A 21288-nucleotide genomic window follows, 5' to 3' on the forward strand; every position below is an offset into this window, starting at 1 on the left:
GCTACACCGACGGGATCGAGCGTTTTCCTCATCTACGGCCGTCACTGCCCCGCACCCGATCTGCCTCACCGGAGCTTCTCCTCCTCGCCGGACACATCCTCTGCCTCCCCCTGTGAGCGGTACCCCCGTTCCCCTTGTTCCCCCCTCCGTTTGTCGCTCCGTTGCGCCCCGTGCCGTCCACATTCCTTCCAGTGGCCGCGGTCATCGCGACCACGCCCACCACCCAGCCCGCATTCAGTCCATGCCCCTGGCATGCCCTGCGCCCGCCCGCGCGTGCGGCCTCCGCGCCCATGCCGCGCCCCTTGTCCTCGCCGATTATGCATGCCGCCCTCGCCCGCATACTGCTTCGTGCTGCCTTGCGAGCTCCTGCTGCTCGCTAGCCGCTGCTGCTACCTGCTTGTACTGTTGCTATTGCCGCCGCTGCTTCCAGCCTGCTACTGCTCCCGCTAGCTGCTGCTATGCACTTACCGCTGCTAGCCGTCGTTGCTTGTGCTGCCATAGCTACTACTGCTGCACCTAGGCCTCCTGTAGGTGTTGTGGCCATGGCCTTGTGCCTTTGCGCATGGCCGTGTGGTGGCCGGCCTATTAGTTTATTTTGGTTAGACTAATTAGTGATTAAGTATAGCCAAATGACATGTGGACCCTGCTGCTAATTTAAAGATTAAAAAAAAAATATAAGCCTATGACATGCAGGACCCACTTATACTGTTCACATGTTGACCAGTCAAATGTTGACTGGGTCAACCTAGTGACTAGACCCTACTTGTAAGCCACTGTAGCTAAGCTGCTGCTGCATACACATAGCAAATTCCTTAAAAAATGAATTAAAACAAATTCTAAAAATGCAATAAACTTCGATAATTTATATAAAATAATCCGTAAGTCGGATGAAAATACTTTATACATGTAAGTTGCTCAGAACGACGAGACAAATCCAAATACGCTGTCCGTTCGTTCACCACACGTCCCTAGCATAGCGTACATGCAACAATCCACCTGCGGTTCATCTGTCCGAAAACGTCAAACACCGGGAATACTTTCCCGGATGTTTCCCCCTTCATCGGTATCACCTATCCCTGCGCTAGGTCACCCCTAGCACTACGTAATTCCATGTTATACTTTGTGATGCTTTGATTGCTCTGTTATTTATTGTGTTCCCCCTCCGTTACTTCTTTCCGGTAGACCTCGAGACCGCTGTCGATACCCCTATGATCGACTACATCGACGACGACCCCTCCTTCTTGCCAGAGCAACCAGGCAAGCCCCCCTGATCAACCCAATATCGCCTATTCCTTTTCTCTACTGCCTGCATTAGAGTAGTGTAGCATGTTACTGCTTTCGGTTAATCCTATTTTGCTGCATAGCCTGTCTTTGCTACTACTATTGTTACCTTTACCTCCTATCCTAAATGCTTAGTATAGGATGCTAGTATTTCATCAGTGGCCCTACATTCTTGTCCGTCTGCCATGCTATACTAATGGGTCGTGATCACTCGGGAGGTGATCACGGGTATATATTACATACATTATACATGATACCATGATGTGACTAAAGTCAGGTCGACTCGTTGAGTATCCGCAAGTGATTCATGTATGGGTCCTGAAAGGACAGGTGGTTCCATCCAGGTAGTGGTGGGCCTGGGTTCCCGACGGCCCCAGAGTGTTACTTTGTGGCAGAGTGACAGGGCAGGTTCTGACCACCGAGGAGACATGTGGGCCTGATCCTGGTCGGCGTCCGCGGATACTTCAAATAACACGCTTAACGAGATCTGGATATTTGATCTGAGTATGGCCACTGGCCTATACGCACTAACCAACTACGCGGGAACAGTTATGGGCACTCGATGTAGTGGTATCAGCCGAAGCCCTCTTGACGTCAGCGACTGACCGGCGCGCGCCGGGTTGGACCGCATAACCCAACTTCCTTTACAATGGAGGTTGCTAGGTCTGCTCACCGGCCGCCCTCGCAAAGTGCAGGTGTGCAATGGGCGATGGGCCCAGTCCCCTGCGCGCTGAGGATTTAGACCGGCGTGCTGACCTCTTTGTTGTGCCTAGGTAGGGCTGCGACGTGTTGATCTTCTGAGGTTGGACATGACCCAGGAAAGTGTGTCCGGCCAGAGGGATCGAGCGTGTTGGGTAATGTGGTGCACCCCTGCAGGGAAGTTTACCTATTCGAATAGTTGTGTCCCTCGGTAAAAGGACGACCCGGAGTTGTATTCCGACCTTATGACAACTAGAACCGGATACTTAATAAAACACACCCTTTCAAGTGCCAGATACAAACCGGTGATCGCTCTCTCACAGGGGGCGAGGAGAGGATCGCTGGGTAGGATTATGCTATGCGTTGCTACTTGATGCTGCACTTGCTACTCTCTCCTACATGCTTCAAGATGGAGGCGGCCAGAAGCGTAGTCTTCAATAGGACTAGCTATCCCCCTCTTATTCTGGCATTCTGCAGCTCAGTCCACAGATACTACCCATTTCATTGATACCAATGCATATGTAGTGTAGATCCTTGCTTGCGAGTACTTTGGATGAGTACTCACGGTTGCTTTGCTACTTCTTTTTTCCCCTGTCCCGGTTATTGCGATCATATGATGGAGTCCAGGAGCCAGAGGATCCCGAGGATGATTCTACGTGGAGTTCGACTTCGAGGAGTAGTTAGGAGGTCCCAGGCAGGAGGCCTTGCCTTTTCGATCGTTGCTACTTTTGTGCTAGCCATCTTATGGCACCTTGTTTAACTTATGTCTGTACTCAGATGTAATTGCTTCCGTTGACTCTTGTGTATTTGAGCTTATGTATTCGAGCCTCGAGGCTCCTGGCTTGTAATATAAAGCTTGTATTATTTTAATTTGTGTCTACAGTTGTGTTGTGATATTTTCTAGTGAGTCACTGATCTTGGTCGTACACATTTGCGTGCATGATTAGTGTACGGTCAAATCGGGGGCGTCACAAGTTGGTATCAGAGCCGACTGCCTGTAGGAATCCCCCTTCCACACTCCTTGGCCGAAGTCGAGTCTAGACATTACAAAACTTTTACTAACATGTTGTGTGCCTTACGGGCCCACGTCGCCATTGGGTGGTATTAGGATCTTTTATTCCTCGACCTATACTTTGGGACTCTGATCTCTCTTCTATTCAGGTTAAAAGATTTTACTATCTCTGACTCTAGGTTCTCGTAAATACTTCCTCCCGGAGGGCCCCTCATTCCCGACGATAGCTTGAATCACGAGAAGATTCTGACGATACTCTCCGATGTTCTTCCGAGACTTTGTACCTTTGCTTTTGCAATTACCTTCCACCAATATATCCTTATGGATAACTTCTTACACTATCATTCTTACAATCATTCCCCGTTGATCTTGTTATTACAAGATACCCCGAATTTCTCTCTATTGCTCCGAGAATACTTTGTGCCTACTGCCTTGAGGTTCCTCGCCACATGAATATCCCTATGGATTATTACTCGCATTTGTCGAGTATCCGTTCATCCCCAGTTGTTCCTGTGTCTCACAAAACTCCTTGGAATACTATTCGATCTTCCGAGAATCCTCAGTAGCATATTGCTCTTATTCTTCCTTACCTGCTTGCATTATGGTTAATTCCATATGTCAAGCAATATTCGTTAAACTCCTTTGCAATTGTCTTTCTTACCCTATTGATTTGACATGTGCGTGAATGCACACAATCATTAGTTATTCCCTGGTAATTAATTCAGCCTTCCGGCTCGGACGTCATTTTAAACCTGAGCTAGATTTCGACCAACCAAATTGCCATCGATTGTACCCATAAGCCTACTCAACTTATCCATCCTTAATCAGAGCGTTTGCCTCTGATCCATTGATTCGGAAATCATAATTCCTTTGCATTTGGGCTTTGAATTAGTCAATTGTTTCAATAATCCAATGCTTTTTCATTGTTTCTTCCTTTGGTTGTGTGTCGATGCTCACATCAGCTCCGTTATGGACCGTCAGATCCTTTGTTGAATTATCAACTAAGAGTGGCCTTCACTTACAAAAACCTCAAGAAGTTCTTCCTCTGATACATAATGTCATTGGCAAATTATATTCTCTAATTTGGCCAACCGTGCTCTGCTTTCGGGGTGGTGATATTTACTCTTGAAGCTTGTGGTGTATGTTTCTAAGATGCCCCGATGGGTTGAATCTATGCCTTCCTTTATCCGTGTGAACCCGAGAGTTATCACGAGTCATACTCTTCTGATGTTTGCCAAATAAAATTTCAACATTGCAACTTCTTCGAAGATGAGAATTCAATAAAAGGTTATGCATTGGAGAAGTGGGAGTCGACCTTGAACTTTGTGTTCATGCCCATGGACACGATGTAGATCTTATCATGGAAGCTTCTCTTAAATTAATTATTCCCTTGGTATAATTTGATCTAGTATCATAGATTCTATCCTTTTGCAACCATGGTTCCGACGATGATTGTTCTCCTTTGATTCTATTTCCCGGACAAGTTAAAACACTTGTCCTCTGCAAATCAATACACTTGTCCAACCTCTATTCTGCTCTACCCTCGAGTATTACCCGCTGATATCTCGATAATATCACCGAACCATGTTGCTTATTATGAGTCTTCCCCAAGTATTACATTCTCACTTATTCCAGTTTTTCCCGGGTTCTGAGTTGTTAGACACTCAAGGACACTGATAAGTGAATCAATTCCACACTCTGATTCAATAACTCTAAATAATCTTTGTTGCTTATGAGTTTATTAATCCTTCAAGTCATTCCTAGCCTGATCGGCTATATCATTATTGTGCAACTATTTAACTGTGCTACCTGGTCCTTCCCGGAGCACAATTTTCGACGTTGAGCTAAGCTTACGTCGACTTTCCTTGTCATATCATTTTGCCTTGAAGCAAGATTGATTCCGAGTTTGTGACGTACCCGTGGTTCCAATAACCTTTCGCTTCATCATTCCTTTTACTTGATGTTATTGTTGATCGATTACACCTTCATGAAATCTCTCGACAATTATGTCGTGATCATCATCAACATTCTGAGCTCTTCCAGGATATCAATCGAATTCATGATGGGAAATACCATCCTTGCCCCTTGATGATTTGTGTTATCATCGACAACATTCTTGCCTTCGCCCAACACAAACTTGTTCATGTTTTGTGTTGTACCTTGATTTCCTTGCTATCCCGTATTTGTTCTTTACCTTGGAGTATTACCATCTTTTATGTCAAGAATGTCGAGAGAATTTCACCACCTCTTAAAAATTCTTGATACAAGTGATACTTCTTGCCATCTGCGTTCATTTCTTGGTCCTCATGTTGTTTCTAATCAGAATATCAGCAATTGAACTATGATGTGTGAATTCAAAACTTCTAGCAACCCTATTGCTCAGAGTTAATGGTCGATAGCTTGATTCTTAGTCTATTGGTTATGGAATCACCATTCTAACATCGATCATGGTACTTAGTCCATCTTCTAGGTGCACGTTTCGATCAATGTTTACTCAAGGAAGTTCTCCTCGAACATACTTCTTTATATACTTCAACACGTCCAATATGTTACCTTGTTCACCTATTGTGGAAATCCATCATTTGGAAATCATGATGAATTGTCGCTGAATTCATCAGCTACCACCTCATCCTCTCCTTGGTTTAATGATGAACTCTTGTTTTGGAACTCGCTTCCATAGTTCATTTCCTGAGGATCTTACGTTGTCATCTCGTCAATTTGTGTTGCACCTTTTCTTCTCATGCATCCCGAGTCTGAGGTATACTGACACCAATCAGATCTGAATCTCGGTCAGATATGATTGTTGAAACATATTTCCAAGAGTTATAGCACTGGTCTTTTATGACCCGGTAAGGTGATGCCATGCCTAGCACACCTGGCCGGAGGACCTATTGTTATAGTCCTTCCTTTTTAGCAAGGTTAACCATTCTTCCATGAGAAATGAAGACATCAACGTAGTGGGTCTACCTCTTTGAGAAGGGCAATCAAGACCGAGAAGAATCGTTAGAATTTCGTAACCTAGTCTTTCCCCCTTACTCCACCTCTTAAAATCTCGGGACGAGATTTCTTGTAGTGGAGGAGAATTGTGACGCCCGGATAATTAAGCTACAGTAACCCACTTCTAATGATGCCACATCACCTCGGTTACTGTTGTTAAACTCGCGTTGATTCAAAACCATTTCGAAAGTCTAATTAAAAATTAAGTCAACGGTAAAAGTTTTCAGAAGCCAAAACTAAAATGTTTGAAATATGACAAATAATTCATAGGTATTTATGTTGGAGAAACCACAATTCTATAAGGTATTTAAATGCACTAAAATTGCTAAACAGTAGTTGAAACAATTATTTAAACGTCTCTTAAATGATTAAATTGTTGAAAACTACTTTTTACAACTGCAAAAAATAATGGTGGTAGTAGTACAATTACTATTACTAATTTAGGTGCTAACTATATGTTTTACAAAACTAAAACAATTCGAAAGGTTAACTAAACAGAAAAAGAAAATATAAAAGAGGTAGAACCTAGTGTGCACTTGGGCTTTAATTCTACAGTATAAGGCCCAGCCCACCCTGCACCTCCTCCTATCTCTGTTCACCCTCGGATGGCCGCGTGTCGAGCATCCGTCAGCTCCCTCGTCCGATAAGGTCGCCCTGGCTCTCTCTCCTTCCCCCGCACCGAAGCCTAGCCCCCCGAGTAACTCCCTCGCTCTCTCCCCCTCTCAGATTCGCTCGCGCCCGATGCACGACCGCCGCCACCTCTTCGATCCCGTGGCCACCGGCCTCCCCTTGCCGCGCCAAGAGGTCCAAGAGCTCCGTCATCCTCGACTACGTCGCATCCATACCAGGGAACCATGAGGACCGCGCTACACCGACGGGATCGAGCATCTTCCTCATCTACGACCGTCACAGCCCCGCGCCCGATCTGCCTCATCGGAGCTTCTCCACCTCGTCGGACACGTCCTCTGCCTCCCCCTGTGAACGACACCCCCATTCCCCTTGTTCCCCCTCTGTTTGTCGCTCCGTTGCGCTGCCCCGTGCCGTCCACGTTCCTTCCAGTGGCCGCGGTCATCGCGACCGCACCCACCACCCAGCCCGCGTTCTGTCCACGCCCCTGGCGTGCCCTACGCCCGCCCGCGCGTGTGGCCTCCGCGCCCATGCCGCGCCCCTGTCCTCGCGAACCTTGCATGCCGTCCGCGCCCGCATACTGCTTTGTGCTGCCTTGCGAGCTCCTACTGCTCCTCCCCTGTTGCTCGCTAGCCGCTGCTGCTACCTGCTTGTACGGCTGCTGTTGCCGCTGCTGCTACCAGCCTGCTACTGCTCCCGCTAGCTGCTGCTATGCACTTGCCGCTGCTAGCCGTCGTTGCTTGTGCTGCCATAGCTACTACTGCTGCACCTAGGCCTCCTGTAGGTGTCGTGGCCATGGCCTTGTGCCTTTGCGCATGGCCGTGTGGTGGCCGGCCTATTAGTTTATTTTGGTTAGACTAATTAGTGATTAAGTATAGCCAAATGACATGTGGACCCTGCTGCTAATTTAAAGATTAAAACAAATAAAAATATATAAGCCTATGACATGCAGGACCCACTTCTATTGTTCACATGTTGACCAGTCAAATGTTGACTGGGTCAACCCAGCCACTAGACCCCACTTGTAAGCCACTGTAGCTAAGCTGCTCCTGCATCCACTTAGCAAATTCCTTAAAAAACGAATTAAAACAAATTCTAAAAATGCAATAAACTTCGATAATTCATATAAAATAATTCATAACTCAGATGAAAATACTTTATACATGTAAGTTGCTTAAAACGACGAGACTAATCTGAATACACAGACCGTTCATTCACCGCACGTCCCTAGCATAGCATACATGCAACAATCCACCTCCGGTTCATCTGTCCAAAAACGTCAAACACCAGGAATACTTTCTCGGATGTTTTCCCCCTTCGTCGGTATCACCTATCCCTGCGTTTGGTCACCCCTAGCACTACGTATTGCCATGTTATACTTTGTGATGCTTTCATTGCTCTGTTATTTATTGTGTTCCCCCTCCGTTACTTCTTTCCGGTAGACCTCGAGACCGTTGCCGATACCCCTGTGATCGACTACATCGACGACGACCCCTCCTTCTTGCCAGAGCAACCAGGCAATCCCCCCCTTGATCAACCCGATATCGCCTATTCCTTCTCTCTACTGCTTGCATTAGAGTAGTGTAGCATGTTACTGCTTTCGGTTAATCCTATTCTGCTGCATAGCCTGTCTTTGCTACTACTGTTGTTATCTTTACCTGCTATCCTAAATGCTTAGTATAGGATGCTAGTATTTCATCAGTGGCCCTACATTCTTGTCCGTCTACCATGCTATACTATCGGGCCGTGATCACTCGGGAGGTGATCACGGGTATATATTATATACATTATACATGATACAATGATGTGACTAAAGTCGGGTCGGGTCGTTGAGTACCCGCAAGTGATTCAGATATGGGGCCTGAAAGGACAGGTGGTTCCATACAGGTAGTGGTGGGCCTGGGTTCCCGACGGGCCCCGAGTGTTACTTTGTGGTGGAGCGACAGGGTAGGTTGTGACCACCTAGGAGACAGGTGGGCCTGATCCTAGTTGGCGTTCGCGGATACTTCAAATAACACGCTTAACGAGATCTGGATATTTGATTTGCGTATGGCCACTAGCCTATACGCACTAACCAACTACGCGGGAATAGTTATGGGCACTCGACGTCGTGGTATCAGCCGAAGCCTTATTAACGTCAGCGACTGAGCAGCGCGCGCCGGGTTGGACCGCGTAACGCAACTTCCTTTGTAATGGAGGTTGCTAGGTCTGCTCACCGGCCGCCCTCGCAACGTGTAGGTGTGCAATGGGCGATGGGCCCAGACCCCTGCACGCTTAGGATTTAGACCGGCGTGCTGACCTCTCTGTTGTGCCTAGGTAGGGCTGCGACGTGTTGATCTTTCGAGGCCGGGCATGACCCAGGAAAGTGTGTCCGGCCAGAGGGATCGAGCGTGTTGGGTAATGTGGTGCACCCCTGCAGGGAAGTTTATCTATTCGAATAGCCGCGTCCCTCGGTAAAAGGATGACCCGGAGTTGTATTCCGACCTTATGACAACTAGAATCGGATACTTAGTAAAACACACCCTTTCAAGTGCCAGATACAACCCGGTGATCGCTCTCTCACAGGGGGCGAGGAGAGGATCGCTGGGTAGGATTATGCTACGCGTTGCTACTTGATGCTGCACTTGCTACTCTCTCCTACATGCTTCAAGATGGAGGCGGCCAGAAGCGTAGTCTTCGATAGGACTAGCTATCCCCCTCTTATTCTGGTATTCTGCAGTTCAGTCCACAGATACTACCCATTTCATTGATACCAATGCATATGTAGTGTAGATCCTTGCTTGCGAGTACTTTGGATGAGTACTCACGGTTGCTTTGCTACTTCTTTTTTCCCTGTCCCGATTATTGCGATCATATGATGGAGTCCAGGAGCCAGAGGATCCCGAGGATGATTCTACGTGGAGTTAGACTTCGAGGAGTAGTTAGGAGGTCCCAGGCAGGAGGCCTTGCCTTTTCGATCGTTGCTACTTTTGTGCTAGCCATCTTATGGCACCTTGTTTAACTTATGTCTGTACTCAGATGTAATTGCTTCCGCTGACTCTTGTGTATTCGAGCTTATGTATTCGAGCCCTCGAGGCCCCTGGCTTGTAATATAAAGCTTGCATTATTTTAATTTGTATCTAGAGTTGTGTTGTGATATCTTCTAGTGAGTCCCTTATCTTGGTCGTACACATTTGCGTGCATGATTAGTGTACGGTAAAATCGGGGGCGTCACAAGAGGTGTCTCGGTCATGTCTACATAGTTCTCGAACCCGTAGGGTCCGCACGCTTAACGTTCGTTGGCGATATAGTGTTATATGAGTTATATGATTTGGTGACCGAATGTTGTTCGGAGTCCCGGATGAGATCACGGACATGACGAGGAGCTCCGGAATGGTCCGGAGGTAAAGATCGATATATAGGACGATGTTATTTCGACACCGGAAGAGTTTCGGGATGTACCGGGTAGAAATCGGGTCACCGGAAGGGGTTCCGGACACCCCGGGAGGTTAATGGGCCATATGGGCCAAAGGGGGAAAACACACCAGCCCACAAGGGGCTGGCGCACCCCTACTAAGGCTGCAGCCCTTGGGAGAGAGAAGGAAAGGGGGAGTCGGCCTCCCCCTTCCTTCCCTCTTCCCCCCTTTCCTTTCCCCTCTGGCAAATATGGTAAGGGGGGGAGTGGCTAGGGAAAGACACCAAGTAGGATTCGGCCCTACTTGGGGCGCACCTTGGCCTCTCCCATTTCCCCCACCTATATATATGTGGGAGGGGGTGCCACACATCACCACGACAATCGCTTAGTCGTGTGCGGCGCCCCCCTCCACAGTTGTGTCCCTCGGTCATATTTTCATAGTGCTTAGGCGAAGCCGTGCGGAGATAGCTTCACCATCACCGTCACCACGCTGTCGTGCTGCCGGAACTCATCCACTGCTTCGTCGTCTTGCTGGATCAAGAAGGCGAGGATGTCACCGAGCTCAACGTGTGCTGAACGCGGAGGTGTTGTATGTTCGGTACTCGATCGGTTGGATCACGAAGAAGTTCGACTACATCAACCGCGTTAACTAACGCTTCCGCTTACGGTCTACAAGGGTACGTAGACACACTCTCCCCCCTCGTTGCTATGCATCTCCATGGATAGATCTTGCGTGTGCATAGAATTTTTTTGTTTTTCATGCAACGTTTCCCAACAGTGCCATCATGGTTACAGTCGTATTCATTCAAATCCTATGTCCCTTCGTGCCATCGTTTTGTACAAACAGTGTGGGGTGGCTCGCTCTTCAGGAATAAAAAATGGATAAGAGGAATTAAAGAAAAAGAAACATAATATGGACACATGAATGAAAGCTAGATTCACGACCATGTACTCATCTCTCACAGAAAAAAGTTAACACAAGAGGTTACCCTGAATTCAAAGAATAAACAAAGGAAAAAAGACATGATGTAGTTCATCCCCAAATTCGAAGAGACCAGGATCTTGGAATTCCTTGAGGAATCTTCTCCAACGAAGGTGTTGATTATTTTAAGACCTCAATAACCATGAAACATTCGCTGAGAGGGGTGGCAATTGCGAATGTTTTAAATGGCAATTTATGTTGTGGGCGGATGGCAATTTCTTAAGAAACACACGACAAAAGAGAGTAAGATTTGTCATCCACCACCAGGTAAATTTGCCATAAAAAATGTCCGTTTGCCACCTCTTTCCAATTGATGTTCGTCAGATAACATTACTATTATTTTAAGGGAGTCTTCTCCGTAGGAGGAGGCCTTAAACCCGCATGGGTAGATCCTCTCGAGGAGGGGGAGCAAAGCTCTTGATCTATGAAAAGGTAAGATGATACGATATTTTTGTATTTCAAATATGGGACCTGCCTTTTTAATGGGACATCCCGGCAACAGGCCTACTCATGCATGTGGCCAAGTACTCGACCAATCCTCGGAGCGAAGGGATGAACGAATTCTCGAGGTCTGGTTCATTGAGGTCAGCATCACATGAAACCTTTAGCACTTCTGTTCGATATTGGATGGAGTATGGCTGGAAGGTCAGCCTAGCTAGTCTTGCCAATTGGCCCTGACTCATGTCGTTGGGTGGTCTGATCTTCACAAATTAAAGGTGAATTTGAGAAAGATCATGGGAAAAACATGAGGAATGGCAAAGAAATCAAGGGAGAACACATGGATAATTAGTGATGCCAAGGCAACATCCTCTTGTAACTGTAGAGCCGTACCACACAGTTCACATGGCGTCTTACAAATCTATACCTAATAATAAAGTCATTAGTGCTTCTGGCGGTACTCACATAAATTACCCCCGAAGTTGCAAAATATTTCTCACTCATGCCACCTGTAAGTATATAAAAACGTTTCACACAAGGGAGCCCCCGGCCTGCACAACCCCATGCTGTAGGGACCTCCTATATTGTGCTTTGCACGCTGGGAGAAGACACACCCGTTTGGGCCGGCCCATGTGCAGGCGGCCTGTTTTTTTTTCTTTTTTCTCCTTTAAATTATTTGGTACTTCCAAAAATAAAAAACTGATAATTTTAAAATAAAATGTTCAATAAATCATAAAATGTTTGTGGATTCAGAAATGTTTGCAATGTTTTTTTAAATGTTCGCAATTTTGAAAACAAATTTTTATGAAATCAAAAAATGTTCATGTTTTAAAAAAAGTTCATGTATTAAAAAATATTAATGAAATTGAACAAAATGTTCGCCAAAATGTTATCGGTGATACAGCAAAATGTTATCATGGTCATTGAAGATTATGATTTTTTTCTTCTATTGCAACGCACGAGCCCTTTGGTAGTCAATATCAAAGGTAAAAGTAAGAACAATGCATGAGGTTCTTCCCCAAATGGTCAAAGGTCTTGAATTCCCAACTACATAGGTCTACATAGTATTCGCAAAAAAAAAAAAAACATATGTCTACATAGGTCACGGTGCACAACTTGGCTCCACCGGCACCCATTCCAATTCCAGACCCTGCCTTTTGGCAAAAAAGAAGACCCAAACCCTGCTCTTTGGCAAAAAAGAAGACCCAAACCTCCTCCTCAAAAGAAAAAAGTAAAAGAAAAAAAAGACCCAAACCCTGCCAGCCCCGGATCAAAGAACCATGCCTCGGTCCCCCACAAAAAGGACGCGCACAGCCTGCGCCGCCTCCTCCCACCCATCTCAAGTCGTTTCCAATAAAACGCGCTACCTCTATGTCCCCGCACCACACCACCTCCATCTCCATGGACACCTCCACCCTCGCCGCCGTCGCTTCCTTCGTCGCCTTCTCCACGAAGCCCCGCCTCCTCCCGCCACTCAACCCCTCTCGCAGCCTTCCACGCACCCGCGGCTCCCTTGCCGTCTGCTGCTCTCACTCCCACGCCTCTCCTCCGCCCTCGCCCCTCCCGTGCACTGCGTCCGATGAGGAGGAGGTCGCTCCTCCGCGCCTCCGCCTCCGCCTGCTCGCCGAGGAGTTCGGCGCTCTCCCGGACGCCGACCGCGCGCGCCGCCTGCTCGCGTACGCGGCCGCGCTCCCGCGGCTGCCCCAGGCGGACCGCGTCGCGGCCAACCGCGTCATGGGGTGCGTCACGCAGGTCTGGCTCCTGGGCAGCTGCGACCGCTCGGGACGCATGCGGTTCGCGGCCGACTCCGACTCCGAGCTCTCGCGCGGGTACTGTTCCTGCCTCGTCTCCGCGCTCGACGGCGCGGGCCCCGAGGAGGTGCTCGACGTGGACCCCGCCGATCTCGCGCCGCTCGGTGTGGCCGCGGGGGCGCGGTCCCGGGTCAATACGTGGCACAACGTGCTCGTCGGCATGCAGAAGCGGGCGCGGGCAGCCATTGCGGCGCGCGAGGGCAGGCGTCCTGGGGAGCCGTTCCCGTCGCTCGTGATCGGCCGGGACGGCGCCGTCCGCGCGCAAGGAAGCTACGCCGAGGCCAAGGTGAGCGCTCTTTCTTTCGGCTAGCTTATTGCTGTTAGTCAGTTGGTTTTTCTCCATGATCTCATGGAAAAGACGTGTCCATGTCCCCACAAATTGGAAATTAGTACTCACATGTTTGACTAAGAAATACTAGCCAAGAAAGCAGTGGCGGGCTTGAATATATGACGTGTAGAATCTGCCAAAGCTGGGTGCAAATTGACCTTCCTCACTATAATGGCATCGGATAATTATAAAGGTGCTTTTCTATTGGTTGTTGCGTTTCGCCTTTTTTCCTTTTTCTAGAATCTGCGATGTGGTCATAGCTATGTGTATGGTCAAGAATGGAGACTATGGCTATAATAATTGGATCGACAGTGTCTGTGTCGGCGTGACTCTTACCTTCTACTTTGTGTGGAGTTGCTTGGGCATATTCAGTATGCACCACACATATTTCTTACTTACATGCTTCGTTCTTTTCTGACAATGAAAGGGCGCCTCTTTGGAAAAAAAGATGCAAGTCTTTACTTTGCCTAAAAGAGCTGCAACAGTTAGAAGGATCAACCGTTAGAGCATCTTTAAAAGATGATTTGTAATAGTACACCTCCATTTCTTAGAAGGGTGCACGTGAGATATTTCAGATCCAGACATAAGAACATTTGTTGTTGGAGATTACAGTTTCTTTCTTTCTTTCTAAATCTACCAAAAATTGAATGATGTGAATGATCTTCCTAACGATCTGAAAGAAACCATCTATTGGAGATGTTATTACTTTGGCAGGAAAATCCTTGCCAAAGGGGCACCGACTATCACTTTTTGATATTTATGGAATAGACCATTCATCAAGTTAAGAATAACAAACCTTAAACCTTACAATATACTTCCTCCGTCCCATAATATAAGAGCGTTTTTGACACAAATACGCTCTTATATTATGGGCCGGAGGGAGTAGCCGAGAGAGAAAAATGTGAAAGGCTAAACGCCCACTGAAAGATGCTGATATCTGCAAAGTTATTTAAGTTTTAATTTAAAATCTTAGCAAATGAAAGATAAGTTAAATGCTACATATTTTGTAGTGTAAGTTTGTTGCTGTCTCTTCATGGAGTATAAAGACACGATGACTACTTTTAATTATTAATTTTGCAGGCGAAGTTTTTATCTCCTGACCAGTCCAAGATTTCCGAGCTTGTGAATGCCCTCAGAGAGAAACAAATTGGAATTGTGGCCCATTTCTACATGGATCCTGAGGTGCAAGGCATACTAACTGCTGCAAAGAGGCAATGGCCCCACATTCACATATCCGACTCATTGGTAATGGCAGATAGTGCTGTTCAGATGGCTGAAGCAGGATGCAAATATATTGCTGTGCTAGGTGTTGACTTCATGTCGGAAAATGTCCGTGCAATACTTGATCAAGCAGGATTTACTCAGGTATTTTTATCAGTTAGTATCATTGACTTTCACTATGTATTGCGAAGTCTTGTGGTATTATATATGTTGTCATTGTGGACATAACACAGCACAAGAGTTAAGCTCTAGGGAGTATTTATATGCACTTCGATATATCCTGTTGGTGAAATGGCGTTACATGGGACCATCATATGTCATTGTTGTTTTTTGACTGGATTCTTGACATAGTAAATTTTGTTTTGTTGTTACTTTACTGCATTATAAAAACCAGTCAAGACTGGCAATTTAGAGAACTGTAACCTAACTATTAGTGGACACTATCATATTTCGAATTCCCAATGATTTGATAACCCACAGCTGTTTATGTCTTATTTATTTGACCCCCACTCCCTCCCTCCCTCCCTCCATCTCTCTCGCTCTGTCTCTCACCCCTTCGTTTACTGATTCGTACGCAGGTTGGTGTTTATAGAATGTCCAGCGAGCAAATAGGCTGTTCCTTGGCAGATGCTGCTTCAAGTTCTGCTTATACACATTTTCTTAAGACGGCATCAAGATCTCCTCCTTCTTTACATGTCATTTATATCAATACCTCGCTGGAAACAAAAGCTCATACTCATGAACTTGTTCCTACGATAACCTGTACCTCTTCCAATGTTGTTGCAACTATACTACAGGTAGTCGTTTGACTTGTATCAGTATTATATATCTTGGTGGATTTGCATTGCATTATTTTCCAGCAAGGTTTATTATATTTATCTCTTTATTAGGTCATTATGCTCACTTGTCCACCTACCTTGTAGGCATTTGCCGAAATACCAGATCTTAATGTCTGGTATGGTCCTGATTCCTATATGGGTGCGAACATAGCAGACCTATTTAAGAGAATGACTATCATGTCAGATGAAGAGATTACAGAGATACATCCAGATCACAACAGGAAAACTATAAGTTCATTATTACAACGTCTTCATTACTATCAGGTTTGTCTGATTCTGTACCTTTTGCTGTGCTAAATTAGACAGTCTATTCTCGCTTTCTTGCATGCATTTTATGCAGTTAAACTGAACATTAGAGTATGGTACTCATGCCTGCACATTGTATGACTAGCCAAAAATCCAGTGCAACTGCATTTTTTATTAGTTATAAGCAGAAAGTGAGAGTTGCCCAGTTAACTAGCAGACAATTGGACGAAAACCTTTACAAACCCACCCACATGCCCATGACTTGTCACGTCATCTGCACAGTGTGCTCAACAGCAGCCAGCAGACGCGCAGCAGCCCTTCCCCGTTTCACCTAAAGGTTCCACCACGTGGATACGGGAGCCGGCCACCCAACCACATGCCTGAAACGTCCGCCCGCATTTCAATCGAAAATTGAACGAACCGGACGAATTTCGTGCAAACCGGACCTAATTCATGCAAAGTTTGACATACTACATTAAAACCGGATGATTTTGACAAGTTAAATAGTCCCAAACAAGTTGGGGTAGGCTAGAGGTGAAACCCATAAGATCTCGCGGCCAACTCATGGCTCTGGCACATGGATAGCAAGCTTCCACGCACCCCTGTCCATAGCTAGTTCTTTGGTGATACTCCAATCCTCCAGGTCTCTCTTAACGGACTCCTCCCGGTCTACCCGGACCTCTCTTGACATTCTCCGCACGCTTTAGCCGTCCGCTTTGCACTGGAGCTTCCGGAGGCCTGCGCTGAATATGCCCAAACCATTTCAGACGATGTTGGACAAGCTTCTCTTCAATTGGTGCTACCCCAACTCTATCTCGTATATCATCATTCCGGACTCGATCCTTCCTCGTGTGGCCACACATCCATCTCAACATACGCATCTCCGCCACACCTAACTGTTGAACATGTTGCCTTTTAGTCGGCCAACACTCAGCGCCATACAACATTGCAGGTCGAACCGCCGTCTTGTAGAACTTGCCTTTTAGCTTTTGTGGCACTCTCTTGTCACAGAGAATGCTAGAAGCTTGCCGCCACTTCATCCATCCGGCTTTGATTCGATGGTTCACATCTTCATCAATACCCCCATCCTCCTATAGCATTGACCCCAAATATCGAAGGTGTCCTTCTGAGGTACCACCTGCCCATCAAGGCTAACCTCCTCCTCCTCACATCTAGTAGTACTGAAACCGCACATCATGTACTCGGTTTTAGTTCTACTAAGCCTAAACCCTTTCGATTCCAAGGTTTGTCTCCATAACTCTAACTTCCTATTTACCCCCGTCCGACTATCGTCATCTAGCACCACATCATTTGCAAAGAGCATACACCATGGGATATCTCCTTGTATATCCCTTGTGACCTCATCCATCACCAAGGCAAAAAGATAAGGGCTCAAAGCTGACCCCTGATGCAGTCCTATCTTAATCGGGAAGTCGTCAGTGTCGACATCATTTGTTCGAACACTTGTCACAACATTATCATACATGTCCTTGATGAGGGTAATGTACTTTGCTGGGACTTTGTGTTTCTCCAAGGCCCACCACATGACATTCCGCGGTATCTTATCATAGGCCTTCTCCAAGTCAATGAACACCATATGCAAGTCCTTCCTTTGCTCCCTGTATCTCTCCATAAGTTGTCGTACCAAGAAAATGGCTTCCATGGTCGACCTCCCAGGCATGAAACCAAATTGATTTTTGGTCACGCTTGTCATTCTTCTTAAGCGGTGCTCAATGACTCTCCCATAGCTTCATTGTATGGCTCATCATCTTAATTCCACGGTATCCAAAAGTTAAACTAAAATCTCAAAAAAAGAAAAACTAAGCAAGGTATCGGACGGTAACCTCATAAGCATGGTCTCCCTGGCTGGCGGGATCTCCGTAGTCCGCTCCGTCGACGTCGCCGCTGCCGTCGGAGTCGTCTTCCTTCCGCGGACATATGAGGCACTGCATTGGATGGCAAAAATGGCCCGGACACCACGGTCCGGAATTTGTGGGGGATTTGCGGCACGGTGTTGAGATGTCCTAACCCAACGCTCAAACTGTATGCATTAGTTGGACTACCACCCAGTACGCTGCCCCCACCTCTGCAGCTTTTTCCTGCCAAATGGACCGCAAAAAATCAGCAAAATGCTTTCAACTTTTTCTCATTTCCTACCCGGCATGAATCACAAGTTAAAGGCTTGTGGCTAAGATAACTATTTCTTCAGTAAGCTATGATAACAACAATTCCGCACACACACAAATATAGGACAAATGTTTCCTACTACCGGGTGTAGTTACTCCCATTTTTGTTTTGTACGTTTTAGGTAGTATCCATCATACCGGGGTGTATGTATGCGTAGTATGTACTCCCTCCGTCCCAAAATAAGTGACTCAACTTTGTACTAACTTTAGTACAAAGTTAGTATAAACTTGAGTCACTTATTTTGGGACGGAGGGAGTAGTATGTAGTATGTAAGAATTTTTAGGTAGTATATATACTATTTTTTAGGTAGTATGTATTATATTTTGATGATACTCCTTTTTATCTACAAATATGTACGTATTTCACAAATATGATAAAAACATGGGCTCACATCCAATTTTTTCACATAACTCGCTTTGGAGTATCTTAGATATAGTATATGAACATACTAAAAATGAGTAATATATATACTACCACATGGTAGTATATGAGACATGGGTGTAACTACACCCGGTAGTAGGATGCATTTTCCCTATATATATATATGTAAAATGTTTGGGCCACCTAGGTGCCTGGCACCTTGATCGGGTCCAACCCGTTGGTGCATTTTCTAGAAATTCTGATTTGTTTCCTAGTATTTGCATGCAAGACTTTCCATGTATGAGAAATTCCCTGAATTAGTACATCTCCTTTATTGCTTTCCTTCTTTCATACATTTTCATCCAGAAGTTGTACACTACGTATTTGTGACTATACACTGAAATTGATTCGGTACCATGCCCTCAAATTTGTGTACACATACATCCAAAAAAAAGTAGGTATCATACACGCTTTGTGACTACATATAATACCTATGTATCATTGGGTATGTACTCATAATTCTCACATGAGGGTATGCACTTGTAGATAAATATGATGAGCATGCACATACCTAAAAACATATTGAGTACTCTCACATATCCGTAATTGTATTGGATCCTACCAATGTCATATCATTTGGCGAGTATATACCCGTATTATTGGGGTATGTACTCATATATTTCACACCGAGGTATAATACGTACATATTATTGGGGTATGTACTCATATATTTGGTATAATACCTACATATTATTGGAGTATGTACTCATATAATAACAATTAGGTATAATACCTACATATTATTCGGGTATGTACTCATATATTTCACGCCGAGGTATGTAGCGAAATATGCAAAAGGAATTAGGTATAATACCTATGTATCATTGGGGTATGTAGTCATATATTTTACGCCAGGTTATGTAGTTGTACAGAATAGGTATATAGTTGTAGAGAAATATTGGGGTATGTACGCATATAATTCAATTCCGCATACCCACTTATTTTTGGACTATGTACTTCAAAACAATTAGGTATAATACCTACATATTATTGGGGTATATATTAATATATTTCACGCCTGGGTATGTAGATTTAGGGAATATGGAAAAACAATTAGGTATAATATCTCTATTATTGAGGTATGAACTCATATATTTCACACCAGGAACGTAGCTGTAGAGAAATGTTGGGACAGATACATACAGAAAAATCTAATGACTATATACTCACATAAAAATCCCTGCATACAAAGTGCTAAAAGTTCTTACTATATTTTACACAGCAATAGTATGGAAGCTTTTCTATTACTAGTAAATGAGCACGTGCAATGCACGTTGATATTAGGGAGAAAATCAACTGCACGTTGATATTAGGTAGGATATCAGTTACGTGTTAATTATGAGATTAATATAGATGTTGATATTTGGTATGCTATCAATTGCACGCTCAACATGTTGAGAGCTCATCATTGAAGCAATGTAGGTCATTGGATTGGCATGGTTTGATGGCCGAGATTAATTGGATCTGCCTCTTTGGGTCTTTTTATATTGGTATAGACTTGATCTCACTAATGTACAATTGTGACGCACATTAAATAATCAGATTTCTCTTTTCCTATAAGGTACGCCATGCAAACATCTATGGAAGGTAATCTATTGACATAATTGACACACATCAAAACCATGCAAACAAGTATGGAAAGTTTTTTTCCGACAAAGATACAAATTAAAATATAAGCTCATTTATTAACAGATCAAATCCAATAACCCATATACCCAGCATCACAACACAATCACGATGCAATCGAACGACATCTAGGCAAGGTGCCTGGGCACCTAGGTGCCCCCAAACAAGGTGCAAAATAAGTTATTCTTCACCCGAGGTAATCTTATGATCATTTCATAAATAAATTATTACATTTGAAATACAAATAGTTACATTCATATTGATTCACTACGTAAAATTTGGCATAAGAAAAAAAAGGTCATAAGACCAGAAAAATTGCATTTTATGTTTTTACATTTGTAATTTTACGTAACATAAAATATTTTTTACGGAATAAGACAAAATTTACGGAACGTAAAATTATGATGCATTGATGTTAAAATAAGGGGGGTGGGGGCGGTGAAGAATAACTATTCCTCACTCAGGGTGACGAATAGTCAATCCGTGTGTGTGTGTATATATATATATATGAGTAGGATTTTCTACAATAGCTTGCCACAGAACTAGTTAAGGTTTTCGACGGTGTAAAAGTTCTCAAAAATCCTGAAAAAAATACTGAACCAACACACCTATAATATAACATGATCCAACGGAGGGATTGAAAAAATATGACCGCATGTGTCCTGGAAAAAAGAACAAAATTTTCAATATATATTGATCCTGCAGTGAGCTGAAATGCTTGTTTTTTTCGCTGAGGACACATAAATGCATATTTTCACAATCACACCGTTGGATCATCTTATTATATTAGAGTGAGGCTCCCCTATTTATTTTATATTTTTTACTTACTTTTAAACCGTTAAAGGTTTAGCAAGCCTTAACTAGTTCTGTGGCAAGCTATGATAGACACAGTTTTACCTATAGGGTGGCACTATTCTAATCCCAGGATTAGAATAACTATTTGGATCACGGAGTGCCTATATAGGAGCCGCAGGGACGTTCCTGAACTAAAAAAAAGCAGAGCCCCTTGTCCAACCACTCCCTCGTCCACCATCCACCACCCCCACCACCACGTCCACTGCCGAGCCGCGCCGCACCTGGCAGGAAATCGGCCGACGCGCCACCTCTGACCCTGGATCCGGTCGCCGCGCCACCTCCGACCCCGAATCCGGCCACCGCGCCGCCGCCTCCCCCTGGACCC

At 45.1% G+C, this 21288-nt stretch overlaps 1 protein-coding gene across 2 annotated transcripts in view; it reads left to right on the forward strand.

Moving 5' to 3' along the window:
- Positions 1-12755: 12755 nt before the first annotated feature.
- Positions 12756-21288, forward strand: part of LOC123120013 (quinolinate synthase, chloroplastic) — a 22494-nt gene continuing 13961 nt past the window's right edge. Inside the window, exons 1-4 of one of the 2 annotated variants that reach the window (XR_006459258.1) lie at positions 12756-13527; positions 14650-14934; positions 15369-15587; positions 15714-15893. Coding sequence is in view for 1 of the 2 variants with exons in the window: in XM_044539996.1 (XP_044395931.1) it covers positions 12802-13527; positions 14650-14934; positions 15369-15587; positions 15714-15893 (1410 nt within the window). In the remaining variant the exon portion in view is untranslated. The remainder of the gene's footprint in view (positions 13528-14649; positions 14935-15368; positions 15588-15713; positions 15894-21288) is intronic. The other variant, XM_044539996.1, reaches the window with a different exon arrangement.

This window comes from Triticum aestivum, chromosome 5D (assembly GCF_018294505.1).
Source record: "Triticum aestivum cultivar Chinese Spring chromosome 5D, IWGSC CS RefSeq v2.1, whole genome shotgun sequence".
Classification (NCBI taxonomy): Eukaryota; Viridiplantae; Streptophyta; class Magnoliopsida; order Poales; family Poaceae; genus Triticum; species Triticum aestivum.